Source organism: Pyxicephalus adspersus, chromosome 4, assembly GCF_032062135.1.
Source record: "Pyxicephalus adspersus chromosome 4, UCB_Pads_2.0, whole genome shotgun sequence".
NCBI lineage: Eukaryota > Metazoa > Chordata > Amphibia > Anura > Pyxicephalidae > Pyxicephalus > Pyxicephalus adspersus.
In genome coordinates this window covers 39,706,935-39,726,476 of record NC_092861.1, presented here as the reverse complement: position 1 = coordinate 39,726,476, position 19,542 = coordinate 39,706,935, and the positions used below count along the sequence as shown (strand labels likewise).

The window sequence follows — 19,542 nt, the reverse complement described above, 5'->3', positions numbered from 1 at the left end:
GGGTTCCTCAAATGATTAAAGTTTATCTGAAAACCAATTTTTTAGTCTTTTTTCATTTTGGAAGTACAAGATGGTTATAACCCATGTTAGTTTTTTTGTCATACTTTCTGTCCCAAAGACCCAACAGGAAGTGAAATAAGATGAATGCTCTAACAAATTGCCACTCTGTTTCGAAAATAAATAGAAACTAGCTTCACTTATACTTTGTTATAGTGCATTTGGGGATTATTATTCTATGGCCTCTTCCAGAGCTTTTATTTCATTTGTATGTTATCATTAGAGTGTTGAGGCTTTTGTACTGTAAGGTTTCACTTGCCCATATGGCATTTTGGCAAAAAAAAAAAAAGATTTTTGTGGAGAACAAGATGGACAGGGGAAGAGGTATCACTTTTGCTAGCATTGAATCTTTAGGAATGTTATGAACAAACTGGTATGAAAACAACAGTGGTTTGAACACGAACTTAGTTATAAACACAGACAAGGATCTCAATGAGTCCAACAGTAATGTATGATGCCCGATAAGTAACCAAACACAAGTAAAATAGTTTTTGGGACTTTACTGACATCTATTTAATATGTCCAAGTTGCTTAACATACATATGTTTTTTTATTGTAGTGAGAATATAAGTGCTTTGTCTTATTTAGTATTACTCCTGATGATGCATAAGTTGTTGATCAGTGAATCTAAAGACAAACACTTATTAAGTTCTAATAGTACTAATCTTCTAATTGATGGAAGTTGTTATATTGTTTTTTTTATAAATAAACCATAATTGTTAACAATATTTGGTGTTTTTGATATCTCTTTTTGATATTCAAATGAATATACAATTTATTAAATTATGCCATTAACCTCCTCTAAAAGCGGTGCATTGTTTTTCAAACATTTTATTTTACAGAATAATATAATAGTATGAGTATAATAAAGTTTGAAACACAAAATCATGTACAAATAATAAATTGAATAAATTAAAAAATCTATAAATTTTTTTTAAATACATTTTATACTCATACTATTATATATACTGTAAAATAAATGTTCTTGAAAACAATGTACTGGTTTTACACATATAATTTCCCGTCCCGCCGGCAATGTACACACACACCAACGTCACCGGGAACTCCCCCGGTGACTCATCCGGTGCAGAAGCGGGCCGGAGGAAGAAGGAAGAGGACAGTGATCTGTTTAATTTGTGTTTGAACACCAATTTGCTCATAATATTTTCTGTTTGTGCCCCCCGCCCTTACACTCTCCCACTGTCTACCTTCCTAAAGCTTCCATAGCAGCATAGAGATAAGAAGCAAGCTGGGTGCAATGAAACAGGAAGCAAGATGCGGAAGGTTGAGTAAAAATACTATCTTTCTAAACTACAATAAAACACTTTATAATACAAGTAGAGAAGCCTTTTTTCCTTTCTTACTTTTCTCTGTAAGAAAAAATGCTCTATGGTGTGATAAATTAAAACATGCACTTTAAAAAGCAAGCGCAGGCAAAAAAATACCAACAGAGTTAAATTATTCAATCGTGCATAGCAATACATTTCATCTGAGATTGTACATTCAATAGGGGCTTTACGTTTCCCTAAACCTAAGGTTCTATTTGTTTATCTCCACAGTCAAATTATTACAGTTTGGGCATTGCTCTTACTGAGTTGTGACAGAAGAGCAGTTCAGTGATAAGAACATTTCTGTACTGGCTAGTATAGTACAGGTAGATTTTCACTTTCGATCCAATAAAATGATTGTGTCTGAAGGGAAATCAGCAGCAGGCTGACCTGAAAATACAGATGTTTAGGGCTGGATAGATTGGATCACTAGTTTTATATATCAATCAAAAGTTACATAGGTTAATTAAAGATATAAATCCATCAACTCAATTAGGTTGTATTGTGTGTATTACCAATCATCTGATTGTAATTCTGATTACCTTCCACGCTTACCCTTTAAAAGTATAACATTTCGTAAGATGCGTGCGGTATTTGGGACTGCTGGCTGACTGATTCCCAGTGAGTATATCAACTGCAACAGTCAGTCGCATACCAAATATCAGCGGATCTGCTCATGTGTACTAGCCCTTAGAGCCCAAAGCAACATGAAATACAGTTAGGTCTAAATAATGGCACAATGTGACACTGGCCCTTCTATAGCTGGGAACTGTACTGCTACAAGTCTGGCAATTCTTTGTGGAAATTTGTAACTAGATACAGTTAAGACTAACTATAATGCTTGTCTCACAGCGGCACTGAATAACACGAGAATCCACTGAAGCTAGTGATTATGTAGAAAATGTATATGCTACACAAAAGTAAATAACTACAATCGACTGGGCAAAGAACTCTCCTGGACTAAAATGAATTTTCTTCTTGAAACAAAAATGCTAATGATAATGAGGGGGATTTGTATAGCTGTCTACATTGACTTTTAAGCAAACTGGCATTCTTTACTTCTATGTACAGCAAAGCAAACTCATTATATTATCAACTTCCGTTCAGATCACCTCCACAGTACATCAAACATATGCATTTTGTTTATAATAAACTAGCCCAATTTGTATAATATATATGAAATATTGCCTGTTAACATCTAAAACTTTTGTTAATTGCATTGAAAAAGTTAAGTAAAAGAATATATAATAAAATATCACCCATTAAAGAGCACCAGAATGGGAAAACCACATAAAAAATGTATTTGAAAGCATTAGATCCTCACTGTGCAGGGGTAGTTTAAGAGGCCGAAGCACTGAAATCAGCCATGATATGATCATAATTTTCTGGTAAGGTACTTAGAGACTTTTATGTTTCACAGAACATTTCACAAAGTTTGCATGCTAATGGTCTCGCACTATTAAATTGTGACCCACGTTATTGTTTAAAATGTCCATATAATGCTGTATTCATAAAAGTTCTGTTTCATAATTTTCCTTGGAATAAATGTCTCCATCTTGTGGATGCTTAAAAATCAATACCACGATCAATCTGAATGCATGTGATAAGCGCAGAACGTTGTCTGAGAGCATCAGAATGTATTCTTAAGAATTTGAATGCAACTACGTAATGTTCTGATTCAACTCGGCAAAACAGATGTTGAAGATAATTCTCTGAGGGCTTGTGAAAAAAGACATTTGCTAGTATTGTTGTTCTGTATGTATGAAAGCTCATTACGGACTGATTATGTTGCACTTTGCCTACATTTTTTATTAAGCCATCAGTAACGTTTAAAACTTGCAAATGACCATGTAACATCTTGTTCCAAAAGTCAGGCCGAAGAGTCCCTTGAGAAAGTTTGTGTTAGAACGGCAAAACAGTGGCAAATACTATAAATTCAGAAAACTCAGTACAACAGACACTTTTCTGTATGCATAATATATCAGTGTTAACAAAAGGAAGACCAGTGATTTAATACTCAGTTATCAAGTCTATAAGAATAAAAGGGGTGTCAAACTCTGCCCCGCAAGGTCCTTTTTTTTGCCCCCCCCCCCCCAAAGAATTTGGAAAATAAATTATATCTGGCCCGCCAGCCTGCTACTACTTTTGCAGCAAGTGATGCCGCTACTACAATGCCCATGCGAGGCCCTGCATTGTTGTTCTCTTCTATTAATTGTTCTATAGAAGCAAGTAATGCCGGGAATTGTGGTCTCGGCATCAGTCCTGTCTATGGAACAGGAGGTGAGATCATCACAGGTGCCTACAGTAATATTGTAACTGTAGTTCTGCATGCAAATGATAGAAGAGGCACAGCGGTTAATTTGAATCTTCTATATCAGGCAGTACCAGCAGCAGGAAAACATGTCGTCCCAACTGTATTTCTATGACTGTAGTAGCTGGGAGGACTTACAGTCAGTATTAGGCTGAGGATCCAATATAGTGTGCGGGAACATGCACAGAGATTCTCCATTCATTTCCTTACACATGGCAGGATCCAAATTAATCTCTATGTTACAACCTCAAATCATAACTTTCAATACATAGACATTATTCTTGTACACCCATCATGTGACACAAAGCCTAGGCAATGATCACATGGTGCCTGACAACAAGGGCTTTGTGTTTGTTTCAATCCATTAGAGACTGCATAGTGTAATACTTAGTGTCAGACAAACTTGTGATGTGAAAGGATGAACAACAAACAGGCTGCATAAATAGACAGAAATTAGTCTTTTGAACCTGAAAGTGTGTGTAGCGGAGTTTGTTTTTTTTTAGTTATGGATGAAGTAGTAAACTTCCTCAATTTTTTAAATAAGTGTTTCAAGTTGGGTCCCCGACTTGGTCTAAGTTTTTAATTCTGGCCCTCTGTGTATTTGAGGTTGACACCTCTTCCAGACCACAAATAGAGAATGGCTTTGGAATACCTAGCCATTGATAATAAAAAGGCACCTGCCTTTGAGAAGGGGAGAGTTGTAGCATGGGGCCAGGTGGAAAAAAGCAAGATCAAATGGGGGTGGAATAATTTATTTGCTCAATAGGAATAATGAAATGCTTCCATTCCTCTGTACTACTTGCTCTGCTTCTATGCAATAATATATTGTGTTCAAAAGGTCAGAATAAAGTTTTATAAGTAAAAGATGTTTGATTGATACAGAAAGTATTTTTGAGAAACTGATGGCCAAAGACAGGAGTGACATCTTAAAGAAGATAAAACCATATAAAATATATATATTTTTTTGATGAAACTATATTAAGCAAAACACATTAATAACAAAGCTATATATGAGGAAAGAAGATTGGTATGAAATATTGTTAACAACAAAAAATACTTTGGTGTATGAGGATAACATTTATAGATTATACTGTTGTTTTATTAAGAAACTGTGAATAAATAATAATGGTAACTTTTTTTTTTATTATGTGTGAAAATAACTAAAAAGACCTCAATGTATGGTGGAAAACTTCTATTTGATATATTTAAGGGGTGTGGTACACCAAATATTAGCCAACTAATATTACTATTATGGTCAACTTCATTCTTATTCCACCACTTGTTTTTCAAAAACTGATGGAAATATGCAGCCAGTAAAGTGCTGTCACATCTTAAAAGGACATACAATATCTGGGCCAATAATTAATATCAAAGCAAAGAATAACCTGAAACCTTCATCTTTCAAAAATAAGAAACATTAGGTTCCACAATCCTGCCTTGACAGTTTCCATATAAGAATGATTGTGGGTACAGTGGTAAATATTAATGTTTTTGGCACCACATTAGGAAGAGGCATTTATACCGAACACTTTCTATTAACTCTAATACCACCCACATGCAATATTTCTATTGCCATTTAGTAACACACACAGTTCTGCTTAAAACCAGCAACACCACAATTAGAATTACAAAACTGATAACACTTTTCCACTGAAGCAAAGCCTTATAAATAAAAGTTACTGAACATTGTTAGGAAGATTGGATGCTCCATGACTTTCAGTGCAGATCTGCTGTCTTTTAATTAATTTCTCACCCGCATGGCTGCCCTGCAGGAGATATTGTTTAGCTGGGATTTTGTTTTCCAAGCGACAGCCTCTAGGCTGGTCATGGTCTAATAAGGTCACAAAAATAAGTGGATGTCAGTAATCCCTTTGAGTTTTCAGCAGAAAAAGGGATTTACAGATCAGTGCAGGTTCTGAACTCAGAAAACCTAAAATTGCAGATCAGAGGCCTGTTTTCCTAAATGAATTAGAAAAGAAAACAGTTTAAAATAGAAAGGCTAAACGAGAAGAGGGTTCAGTGACTTTATACCTCGAAGCAAACACAGAGCCAAACAAATGTCAGTATCACTGTTTGATCGGACATAATACATTAGAAACTAGCCACATAGCAATGCAGCCTTGCAATTGAAGGACAATTCTATACAAAGACAGTCTGTGTCCTCTGCAATGCATGACTAAAGAAATCTTCTGGATTTGTTGTTGCACTTTATTTTCTGTGTTTATTAGTACTGATAACTGATTTTATTTAAGTACTATGTATATAGTCTGCCAAATATATATATATAGTCTGTTAAATATAAACAACATTCCTGTAAATAGCCTTTTATTAGTACAATAATATTATTACCCGAATCTTTTTCCATTTGGTTCTAACCAAGTTACATGTTTGGGACCACTGGCGAGTATGTTACAAAGAGTGTGTAACTGCCCTTCTCTCCCTGACACATACAAGCTATGTAAAGCTTTCAATATTTGGCCTTGATTTGTTTTAAAGTTGTTTAAAGTGTATGTGAAATAAACAAGAGATTTTGGATCTGTTTCAGTAGTCACAATAATAGATGTCTCTTCTGGAGTATTTTACATCACCTCTTGCATTTGAATTTAAAGCAAAATTTAACGTATGAATTTCCCCTCTGAACTATCAGATTTTCCATTCCATTTTTACTTCTAGGCACAGAACATTGATTATTACTATAAAGTACCTAAAATGGTAAATAGGACTTAGCATTACTGTGATCTGTAGATTTCACCAACTAGAAGTATACAACACTCATCATCCTACCGTAAGGAACGTCTTTCCTTGATGTATGGACAGCTTCCAATTGCCGAGTAAACAATGGAGGAAGACTCTGGGTGACAGATGAACTGATGAAGGTAACAGAATGCATTTCTTGCTCATATACACTGCAGAATATGTGTCATTTTACACAGAAGTAGCTACATTTTTACTACAAAGGTACAACAATACATAAAGATAAAGATAATAGTAAAGATAGTTTTCTGTCCAAACAACCTTATCTGCATCTTTTTTTTTTTATTTTGGCTTGAGTGGGGAATGGTTGGACTTATGCCAGGTTTATTGTGATGTCTGTGTCCCAATGGTGATATTTCCTAATTAATACTTTTCCTGGAAACACAAAAAGATGCAAGGAAATATCTTTAAGGTAAGAGTAAATCTCTTCTTACACAAATGTCACTGGAACATATCCCCCAATTGGAAAAATTCTGATAACCTTTTTTTCTGTAAAAACAGAAAGTTTGGATATAAGTGTCACTTTCTGCCCTGGTGGCAATGCCACCAAATAGAAGTCAAATATCTCCTGAATGGACACAGAGAGCATAAAAATGATAGAAATTCTAACAATCTACATTCTATCCATAGCTAAAAGCTAAACAAATACACTTTCATCTCTACATTTTCATTTTGAAATGTTGGAAACTTTTTGTGAAACAGTTGCCGGGTTGAAAGTAGAACCAAAGGTTTGACGTTGAGCTGAATATGACAAATGCAAAACTATAAAGATCAACTTGAAAGCATGAGAATAATTATCTTAAGCTAGGACACCCAACCCCCTCCAACAGTGGGCCTGTTTTATTAAAGCTAACCAAGGCTGGAGGGGGTACACTTTTATCAGTGAAGCTTGTAATCCAGCAAACCTGGAACGGATCTGGTCCAGGAATGAAAACATTTGCTAACAAATAGCAAATGATTTTTAAGAAATCAATTCCAGGTTTGCTGGATCACCCAGCCTCACTGATGAAAGTGTATCTTCTTCAGCCTTAGAGATCTTTAATATCTTAGGCCCACTAGGTCCACTTATCCTTGGACTTGGTACGTTTTCATACAAGTTCTATCAGTGTTGTATTGGGAAGTCCTAATTTAAACTTGAGAAAGAATAAATCTTGCAATTTGGTAACACTGTATATTTTCCTCCCTTGTATGACTTAATCAGAATTTTACTGGGGTTTTCAGCTAAAGGTAGAATGTATAGTATGAAAAAGCCTTAACTGTTTCATTGTAAATAGATTACATTTTGATAGGGCACACAATTATTAACTAACAAATATTTGTCAAATGAATGTGGTTCATTAAAGTGTAGTGAGGTTGTTTGGTGTAAAAAAATGAACTATTGCAGAAGGGAATGTACTTTTGGACATTGGCAGTGATTTAGGTGAAATTTTTTGGTTTGTTAGGTTGTAAATATACACTTTAGAACACGCAATTTGTTAAACATAGCAATCGTCAGCATTCACACCTTCCATAAAAACAGTTGACCTATGTCTGGTCATGACATCATGTGTTTCCTACATTCACTAAAACAGAGAAATGTTATGCAGAAGTCCCAACATGAACAGATCAGACTCTTTGCTGGAAGTCACAACTGCTTTTATAGTCAGAGGCAGCTCTGAAAATAGCAAATGTTTCTGTAAGAGTTTAACAGCAGAAACTGGCAGCTATTGATGTAATATCTTTCACATAGCAGCAACAGGTTCCATACAAAACAGTAGCTTTCCACCCCTTTGTATTGATAAAAAGAACATACTGCAGGGTGGCAACATAAAGGTACATTTTCTGACAGCCAGCTTGTTGCTTACGATTATCTTTTTCTCATTTTAAATTTAGTGGCCCTTATTCAGTTATGTGTTTTAGGGGGAGAAAAGATACATTGGAGCTGAAAAAAATGAAAAAAATAATGCATACACTACCCTCTGTTTGTTTCAAATATCCAGTTAAATTATGAGGAAACTTGTTTTTATAAGCTGTTTGAATCCGATTGTATATTTCAAGTGATCAGCCCTACTGGTTTTAATTCAACATCTGTTGTTAGGAGGGGATTTTCCTGTAAACTAAAATACTGATGTGGATTTATTCCAGCTGGCAAAGCCGTTTTGTAAAAGCTGGTCTGCCACCCATCTCTGGATATTTACTGAACTTCTAGTGGGTTAAAGATGTTTTACATTTCTTTGTTGGTTTTACTTTTTTTTTATTTATTCATACATTGTGGCCAGCAACCAGCAGCTTGCACTACACTTTGGCTGTGGTGCTTATTTTCCACACATACCAAGGATAGTTTTCCGAAGAGCCAGCTAACACAACCACGTGTTTTTGGAAGTGTAGGAGAAACCCAGTGCCCAGAGGAAACCCACACAAACACAGATTTTTCTTTTTGAATCTGCAATGTGGAGTCTGATGTCTTGGGATGAGCAGAAACATGTTAACTAGGTCAAACTAGACCAGAAAAATCGGCTTTCAAAATCAAAACAAAAATGTGAATGACACAGTGATGACGCTATTTTTTCAGCAATGGTACCTTTTTAATGGCTGCTGACATTTTTAGTTCAATTTAAAACATCTAAACATGGTATTATAATCAAAACTGAGGAGAGGAAAAATATGCTATAGCAGGATTTCTGTAAATCAAACATAGTTTAGTAATCAAAAAGCATTATTAACTTTACTAACTGATATTGCCTGCCTTGGACTGGATGGGATTGTCTAGTAAGAAATAAGTCACTAAAATGGGTCATCCAGGAATATAATCGCAACTTGTGCTATTAAGGTCTATAAACAAGAGGTTGTTACCAATATGTGATAAAGAGAAAGAATAAAGCTAAACTCTAACCAGACATAAAAAAAAAACACAAATGAAAGTGCCACCATCTTCCTCCTTTTCTATAACTAAATGCTATCTTTGGCCATCTTGGTTGGCTGGGATGACGTAACCTGTGCGGGAGTTCATTCAGTCCCAACAAGCGTTGTGTATGTGTAGCTCAGCGTTTTTGAGAGTTCCATGGAGCATTCAGGCAGGAGAGTATGCTTATAGCAGAAGGAACTTTGCTAGTCCCTTTCTGCAATAAAGCTCTGCCTGATCCAAAGTTTTTAAAAGTGGTGCTTTAAGAACCTTTTTAAAACATCATCAAACTTTTTTTTTTTGAAATGCAAACAATGAAAGCACTGTATTTTGACCTAGTATGAGTCTATTGTATAGCAAGGCTGAAGTATATACAGAAGAAGCAGGGCCATGAACAAACCTGTTCATGTGTTGACTAGAAACATGTTGATAGAAGAAAAAAGCAGATTGTTTGTTCTGTCATGACATGATGATCATGATATGTCATGATTGTCTGTTCATCATTATCTTTTATGTCAGAGTAACAAAAAGATAAACTCATCAGTCTGCCACCTCTCTTTTCAATAACAGGTTGGGGTGGGTCCAGGACCACGCTGCACATCGGACCAAGGCCATTGTGAAGGAAATCTCCTAATTAAAGGTAAATTATAACTAGTTTTGTTTTTTTTTTATTTTTTAATCAGCTTTTCATGTTGTCTTTTTATTGTTGGCTGGAGTTCTACTTAAACACACAAAAAAGAGTTTACAATGGTGGCTAAGTAAAAGATAAATTGATGAAAAATAACCATTTGCCTGATAGGATCATAGAACAGGTTTCTGTTTAAGTGACTCTATTACTAAAATAATACATATAAAATATAAAACCTTAATAATTTTTGTATTTGTAAAGAAGCCAGTAAATACTAATCCTGCAGTCTGAGCCATCATATGATGCATTGATCAAGAGAACTCACCATGTGAAATCTGTCTAAAAACGGGCACCTTTGTGAATATCAAATGAATGCCTGAATCTCCCACAATGATTAGTGGTTCCTACTTCCAAACCCCAAGTCACTACAAGACACCATATTGATGTAGGATTTGGCAGCAGGAATCACTGAACACAACAGGAAAGCCAGTAAATATGATCATCTCGTAAGTATGGGTCTGTAAACAGAAATAAGGCAGTGGGATTTAGTTGACCATAGCAGGCTATAACACCATAAGAAGCAGGCAAAGTATTTACATGCATTTACAGGTAGGACTATTACTTGGGATAATATTTTAATGAAAGAATTGCTCTAAGTAAAGATACACAATTATGAAACGGTGATAATAATAATACTTTTTACATCTCCAGTGAATATTACCTATACATTTAGGTAGGTGACAACACTACCTTACTCTACAAACTTACATAAAAAAACACTAAAAGGAAAGAGAAATTAACCAGTCAAATTCATGTTTTCATTTACTGATTTATATGCATAAAAGAGAGAAACAAAATTGGTTTTTATGTGAAATAGCTTATCACAGTTAGATTCTATTCCTGAAGTTTTGTTTAGGCAGCCAATAAATTTTGTGTCTACTGTTAACAGAAGTATCTTAGAACCTACACAAAACTTTTGCCTCTTTCTCCTCCCAAGCGAACAGTGATAGAGATCACAATAGGTCTGATTTATTAAAGCTCTCCAAGGCTGGAGAGGATACACTTTCATCAGTGAAGCTGGGTGATCCAGCAAACCTGTTAGGAATTTGGTCCAGGCTTCAAAACTATTGCTAGCAAATAGCACATAACTTTCATGAAATCCATTCCTGGTTTGCTGGATGACCCAGCTTCATTGATGAAAGTATATCCTTTTCAGCCTTGAAGAGCTTTAATAAATCAGGGCCAATTTGTTTTATAAAATGCAAAGCAAAATACAAACTAAAAAAAAAATACCATAAAGCTGCAATATTTCATTGTAAAACAGTGGCAGACCTGTACCTGCAAAGCAATCTAATTTGACCTACAGTTTATAAAAATATATCCTGAGTACATCATAATACAGGTATTTAAAAAAATTTTTAAGCATTCTTTCCAACTGTTCTCTGTATATACCAAATGTTGTTAGTGTCTGAATTTATCTTTTTATATGGTCTACAACATGTTGTTTTATGACTAATTCAATTTAATATAATGTTTTTTTTCTTGTTAAATTAGTTTTGTATAAGCTTTTCTTGGTCTTCAATTTAATTCTTCAAGCAGGAAATTACAGAGTACACAATGTTCCAGCCTTCTGTGTGGACTGAACTCCACCAACACAGTTCAAAAACAACGGAGATAAAAATAAAATGTATAGAACACTACTAGTTATGCTCTGTTGTTCAGATCTCCAAAGAGTGCATCTGAGGTCTGTTTACTATTATGTTCCGCAAAGTGGCTGTCCCAGGTGACAATATTCAAACCATGATCTTACTATAGATTTATCTATGCAGATACTTTATATAATTCTATTTACTTATGAGTGATTTCCCTGGTGTGATTACACCCTTGCCCTAAATTCTCCTTTACTATTGAGGCAGCAGAAATACATAGCTGTAGTTATGATAAATAACAATCTGTTTTTTTTTGCCATCATCGTGGGTAAAAAAACGGGCACCTTTGTGATTATCATTATTCACTGGAAGCCAGTGGATGAATTTCCAGCCATATGTTTATCATATAGTCTACAGTGGTTCAACTGATTTCTAATGTTAAAAGACATGTTCCGCTATCTTCTAATGGGATTATGGGCTGAGCTGGCGGAAGGCATGTATTACAACTGATGGCTGTTGTGAAGAATATACTGAGGAGTCAACCCCTTTGCTGATTGGATGAACTGAGGTGCAAAATTTAAAATGTAAGTGTTCACCAAAGCACCCTGCAAGTAGTAAATGACTTGGCTGCAGGTAGGCCTCAAGGTTGCAGCCCTCAGACAGATTAAATTAGATGGCAGCTGACCAGGACAGAAGCCTACAAATGGTACCAAATCAACAAGCAAACTTGCAAATGGGGATAGGGGCAGACAGCAAACAAGTTAAAGTCTGAACCAGAGGAATAAGGACAACTGGGACACAAAGGAACTGGATTCTATGTTTGGTAAAGCTATTGCACAAGAATGGGTAGCAAGAATGACTGATAGGCTGCTTAAAAACTGGCTGTGTAGGAGATATATTATCCAGCAGCTGAAATCCAATGAAGCATATGTCAGAACACAGCCACCTTAACCAGGTAAGAGAGGTATATGTGGAAGAACCGCAGGAATCAGATCAGCTTTGATGTTGACCTATGATAGAATGATTTTTATAATATGAAATACTAATGCATAATCTAAAAAGATTTAGTTCCACTCTATTCGTCTGAATGATCAAATTACACAGAGCAGAAACTTTCCACTACAACTTTTATTTGTCGTTCGGGTTGCCTGGTCCTGCAAACCTCAACACCAAAAAATGGAACTAATGTAAAAGGAGCTGTAAAATATCCATTGTCAAAGGCAAAGTGGAAAGAAAAAAATGGGTGGCAGCTAGCACCAAGAAAAGAAGATGATCCCAAGCATGCCCTCTTCCCATAAAACATCCTTTTCTCCCTGTTGCGGGCTAGGCACCGAATGAAGGAGTACCATTGGAGTGGTATAGCACATACCAGTGGCCAACTCTCTAAGATATTGAATTTTGTAAATTTTTTGCTCTTATTTCTTTTTACCAGGAGTTAGGGGAAATCTCTCTAAAAGTTTACAGAAAAAGGAAAAAACTAAAAAGTACATCCGAGATAGCAAGTCAAAACAAAACATGAGCTAAAATATATTATTCTGACAAGTCCAGTGAACAATTAGTAATTCACTAGAGCCAGGTTTTTTAAAGTTACCCACAGGTTCATTGGGAGTGTACTTCCTGCAATATGTGCTGTGTAAATTCCAACATCTCCGATTCCTATATGAGCAGATTTAGGCGTTCAAGCAGGTTTGAGTTTTCATTGGTGTTTCTGAGAATCTACTTATTTCTGATGCTTAACATTTGGCTTTCATCAAAAGAAAGGCAATAAGGAGCCATGCCCTGCATTAGTGGATAAACTAAAACATCACAAGATTATTGTCAAAAGGAAGTAAAATATACTGGATTACTACCACAGGATCTGGATTAAAAACCTAAATGCACACATGGCTTAGAAAATAATTAAAAGCACATTTATTATCAGTGCAACGCTACTTCTGACCAGCAATAAGTGACTTTATAAACAAATTATAATCAAATAAAAATTTTGGTTCATTAAATGTGTCTCTCGTGCCATACTGTGCACAAATGTGATGTCTCCCAAATTTCATTTGCATTCATTAGAACTCTTGTGGCTTAGTTTAACCTAAAAGAAATGATATCAAGGCAGTGCAGGAATATTCTTTAACTTGTGTCTTTTAACTTCTGGATTACTGAATATTCTATTACATCCTATTGTTTCTACTGTGGAGAACTGGATACTTCAAAAATTATTTGTGCTTCTTTGATTCATAGCTAAAACCATTTCATGCTCTTAACACCTCACAGAGCAAACCAGTTCAATAAAATGAATAAAAATAAATTGTACCCTGTGCATTTTCACCTTAGAAGAACCTTACCTAAAATTTCCACATATGAAATGTATTTCTCTAGGCAAAAATTCTAAAAGGCAACAAGCAAACTTTGAAGATTAAATAAAGTTTATATATATATATATATATATATATATATATATATATATATATATTTATATTTACTGTTTTCATTTTGATACTGATCTTGAGGAATACTGTTAAGATAAGAATATATAGTATGCTCTTTTATACCTTAAATTTACAGCTCCAAGGAAGGTGTTTTCTCCCAAGGTATCTGATTATATTCAAACTTGTACTTTCTGTGATAGAGAGGTAGTACTAAAGGTGAGAGTTTGTCTCAGGGGGTTGAGTTTTGAGAAAAAGGAGTGGGTCAACAATTCTCCTAACTGATCTTTCTGTATTTAATACAATAACAAAAATATACAGGAAACACTTGATAATTTTAAAGCATTATATCCACCTATACTTAAAAAAAAACCTTTAGCTTCAAAATTGAATCCTAACAGGAAATAAGTATCTATTGTCAGTACTGAACTAAGATTATAAACATTAAAAAGTGGAACTTCAGCTAATTATAAATACCCAAACAAAATGTACCAACTACTTTATAATATGTAAACCCAGGAATACTTTTTCTCAGTAAAAAAAATATGGCCCAACATTCCCATGGTTAAACCCTAACAGCTGGCATATAACTTTTTCTGCAACTGGTTTTCTACTGCCAGGAAGAATAATAAGGCATTAAAAACAGGCATAACAAACAATACAGTACTGACCTGATCTGAAGCCAGGTGAGCATTGGTGTGGTTCCTCCTCCAAATACCCACACCGTGAAGAAGACAATCAACAGTGTTGTGGTAAACATAATTTGCTTAGGTTGAGTGTCCGTGTCTCGAATGGCTAAAGCAAAGGCTATTGCCCCACGTAAACCTGTGATCGAGAACAATTAAAAAGAAAATCTTTATCTTAAAAATTATTCAAAGGATACTGCTTTTATACTAAATGTCTCTGTTTACATATTGTATAGTTGAATTGCTATGTAAATACATCACACAATCAAGGATCCTTCATTGCTGAAACAAGAACTATATGGATTATAGATAGTGACAGACCACCCAACTGTCATACTATTTAACATTACATTTTACATTGTGATTACCCCATGAAGTCCTGTAATTGCATCCAGTGCATCCAGGTCCTTGACCTCCACCACAGCAACAACACAGTTTAGTAGTACTTACTAGTAAAATAAAAGCAATATTCAGCAGTACTCCGGGTTAGTGTGGGCTTGGTCTGCACGGTTCCCGGACAGCACACGTCCACCAGGGTGACGCGAGGGATTCTCTGTGCACGGATCTGGTGTCAGTGCGGGCTCCCTGCAGAGCGCGTTCTTGGAATCAGAGTGGGTGTGGTCCATGCGGGTCTCGCACAGCTTACGCACACTATAATGACATAAAGGGATTGTGCCTGCCGATAACTGCAAGGCGGTTGATCAACTATATTTTATAGTGTTGGCAACAGTGCTGGCGGGCCGTCTATTATTGATTTTATGACAAGGGCTGCGGGCCGGTGGGAATCTGAACAAGGGCCTCAAGTGGCCCCCGGGCCAGACTTTTGCCATGCCTGGCATAGAGGAATGTGTGTATAATTGTAAGTGCACAAAAATACAGATTTATTGTCTAAATGGCATGCATGAGAAAGTACCAAGACGAAAACAACAAAAATTTAACTGATGACCTATATGTACCCTTGACACATGCAAGCTAATATTTACTTCACAGCTCCAAGAAGCCAGTATTAATATATCATGTATTCTATTTTCATTCATCGCTGGAAACAATTCAGCTGCAATCAGGCCTCAGGGCTGATATCGGACGAGAATCTGGCGTGTATACATGAAAGTAAAGGGGAGAGAGCCACTCTCCCCCTCCCCTCTCTATAGAGCAGATTGGCAATGTATGTACAGTGCTTGCCCATGCCTTGTGCACCCGTTAGTCATTGGAAAGGATTGTGAAGAATCCTTTTCAGTAACAATTATTGCATGTCTGTACGTAGCCATAGACCTATGCAATTCAGCTTTAATTCAGTAGAGAGCATGTCAGACCACTGTTACCTGCAGTTATCTGAGGTCTCTGCAGCAAGCTGAAAGATGGCAGGCTTTTCTACTCACAGGCTGTGGCTTATCTATGAACAAAACAAACTATCATGATTTCGCACACTTTTAATGCAGCTGGAAAGTATTTAGCAGATTTAACCTGAAATTTCACAAAGGATTTAAGGCTCATTAACACTAATACACTGTGTTAACCTGAATTTTACCAGACAACACCGCATCTGTATTAAACCACACAGTTAAGTAAAGTCGAAATGGAGTGTTATTTGTTTTAAATGGTAATGGAATGCCATTTATCTTAAATGACACCTTACTGGACTTGTTGAGGGACAACAAGAAATGTACATTTAAGTGCTTCACATTACACTTGAGAGCCATCAGTGGTTTGTGGTGTAAAGCATTGAAACCTAGGCTGTAGTGCCTTTGTAGGCAAATTAAAACAAATGGGCTTTCTCACCACAACACCTATTAAAATCATGCATTAATGCAAAACAAGGTAGCTGAATGTCAATGGACCTCAAAAGTGAAAAGGGAGAATCTGATTGGTCACTTTGGAGCAATACATGCAGTGTTTTTTTGAGGACTCCAAAAAAAGGCCAATTGTGCTGCTTAATCAGATTAGACAAAGCAGTAGATTCAGAAAATACTTTATTTAGGCACATTTGATTAATTAAAACAAACTGAGGAATGTAACAAAATTAAATGGTTCAAAATACAGGTTCCATCTCACTGGAATAATATTATTTGAGATAGCTGAGAAGTTGCAGAAGGTTGAAACTAAATTGTGGGTCTGAGTTTTTGTACGTTTTTCTTTTTTCTTCTTCCTTGTGTGGGCAAAACCAAAGTTGCTGTTACCTATACAAATTCTGCATATGAACACCAAATGGGTATTAAGTGATCTGTCAGTACATAAACATTACATCTGTACTAAGCTAAACAATGTTGTGTCACATTTACAAAGTCAGTCTGTTTGCTATATAACAGCCATGGTTGATTCCTTCTGATAATAATCTAATGCCCCTATTCCATACATTACTCACGGAGACATGACAGCTCTAGTTATACTTATGTATAACATTTTGGTTTCTCTGGGACCTGCACGGTTAAGAAAATAAAAACAGCAATATTTGCTCTCCATTGCAAATCACTACTAAACCTAGAACATAATAATTCTCAGTAAAGCATAACTAATTTAGCCTTTGGGATTGTATGAAAAATGCTAGAAATTAACGATTGGAGTGCAATCAATTCAAACATGCACTTGATTAACATTTACAATGTAAATTAGAATGAAATATTTAAAACATTACAGAGCTACTATGTATCACAACTTGGTAATAACAACCATGAAACAGACACACAAAGAACATGCAGCAGTTTAATATTTATCTGAAACACAGAATACGCCATACATACTCTGTACATTGGCTTTAATTAAGAAATGCACCAAATGGTATGTAAAATATACAGCTGTGGTATTGTGTGGGTTGTTACTGTTAAAGTAGCACATTTAGATAAGTCTTCTTAATCAGATTCTATGAAAAAAACAAACCTATGCATATTTATATACTAAGAACCTGAAAGTATGAACTCGATAATGCATGCAATGACACCACAAGGTCACTCCAACTATTTCTATTGTATACTTATGATACAAGTAAATGATAAAATTAGACCTATATGTTCAAATGTACCAGATTTGCTGATATCCCACCCAGAGGTACTATACCTAACAGGTCAAACATAAAAAGAACCAACGTGCACCAGATAGCATAGGTACATTTTAAATTATTTATACCAGGCTGTAGTCAATGGTATACATTTAACAGACATGCATACATGTCAGACTCACCTCCCAGTCTGTTTGATGCCTTTTACAAATCATCGCTATTACCAGTTGTCCCACTTTTTGCTGGCTTTCATTGAAAGAAGTTCTCTGATGCCTGTTTTGAAGCCCTAATATATATGTCACTTTGTAATTGCAATCTTACTAAGTCCTATATTTGCTTTTTCCAATCATTATATTTGTTTGTATGTTTGTGCAATTAGTAGACCAACTTAAAGATCGACTGTCCTTTTTGTTCCAGATGGAATTAAGTAAAATTATTTTGTATACATTGATTATGAAATGTTCTTAAAAATACATCAAGTCCCTTCAAGTGTGCTGCTCCAAGTTAAAATTCAACTTTCCTCAAACCATAGAAGTTTATTACAATGTATGTAATAGACATTGAAAACAAATCCTGATCATTTTAAAATAGAGAAGTGGACATGATGAAGGATTCAAAAGGAAGGTAAGTAAATTGCTGTAGGTACATTTCTCTTAGGAGTTTAGAATGAACTTTCACTATGACAACTAGGGACTAGCAATTATATTGGGCCTTGTGTTGTTCTGCCAAGTTAGAAGAAATAGTGTTCACAATAAAGCCAGAGAGACAGCTGTCAAATTGGAATAATAAAGAGAAAAGTTGGGTGATTTCTCAATGTGTCCATCAGATATTTTCTTTACATAGATAGACAAACTATGATGAAAGTAATTACTGATAAACCTTCCTATGTTGAGATCATTAAATAGTCACACCAATGTGCTTAGCTGGCATGTTTATTTTGTCTTGTTCTGAATCAAAAATGATAGAAAAGTTTTAAAATAGAATGAACTTGATAATCTCTTTTCAATCTTACTGACTATGTCACTGTGTTGCTTAGTAGCACTTTCCTTGTTATCATATCAGGAAGAGATTTCCTTTTTTAAGATTTAATGGGATTCTGTCAGGTAAAAAAAATCCAGCAGCTGCCACTGCTAACTTGCTTTTCTAGAGCTGTCATGTTTAATCCTTGCTTCCCTATTAGTATAGTCTCTCTCAACAAAGTTTCTTTAGAACCTGATGGCTCTTCCAGAAGTTAATAGGTTTTTTTTCGGAGCAATGATTGACTGATCGTATGCCGGATTATGCCTGCCACACTCCACCACTGTCACTCAGCAGGACCAGCAGCAAAGGTGCTTCTACTCTTTTCTTAAGTAACTATTGATACCAATTACCATGCTACATGTCTGTAAGGAGGGCAGTCCTCCCACTGATTAAGGGGCAAAGTTGTTATTGTGCTTAGGTGTAACAAAGGAGTACACTGACCACCGATGTATCAGCATTTTTCACAATGACCACCAATGCAGTTGCATGTCTACCTGTGTAAAGTAATCTTCCTATTGACTGTCATTCTTTCCACTTTGCCCAAATGTGGGTTACAATAAAGGCTTCCAACGTATGAGGTATATTTATTATTTACCACCAGTGCAAAAGGGCATTCTTTCAATGGCTACCAGATTTGGTGTGGCCAAAGTACTGTGAGCTGAATAAATATTCAATTTTAGTAATGGTTTTATTTGTAAAATGTTCTTTTACGTGAAACCATAAATAGTGAATGGTTTAGAAATGTGCATTCAGTGAATCACTGACCCACACTTTTTGCAGTTGTAACTGATGCAAAAACAATATGAAGTCCACTAACTT

At 35.5% G+C, this 19,542-nt stretch overlaps 1 protein-coding gene across 1 annotated transcript in view; it reads right to left on the bottom strand.

Moving 5' to 3' along the window:
* Window positions 1–19,542, bottom strand: part of SLC9A9 (solute carrier family 9 member A9) — a gene marked incomplete in the record, with an annotated part of 338,107 nt that overhangs the window by 119,492 nt on the left and 199,073 nt on the right. Inside the window, 1 exon segment of the mRNA XM_072407908.1 lies at window positions 14,697–14,850. Within this exon segment, the coding sequence (XP_072264009.1) occupies window positions 14,697–14,850 (154 nt within the window).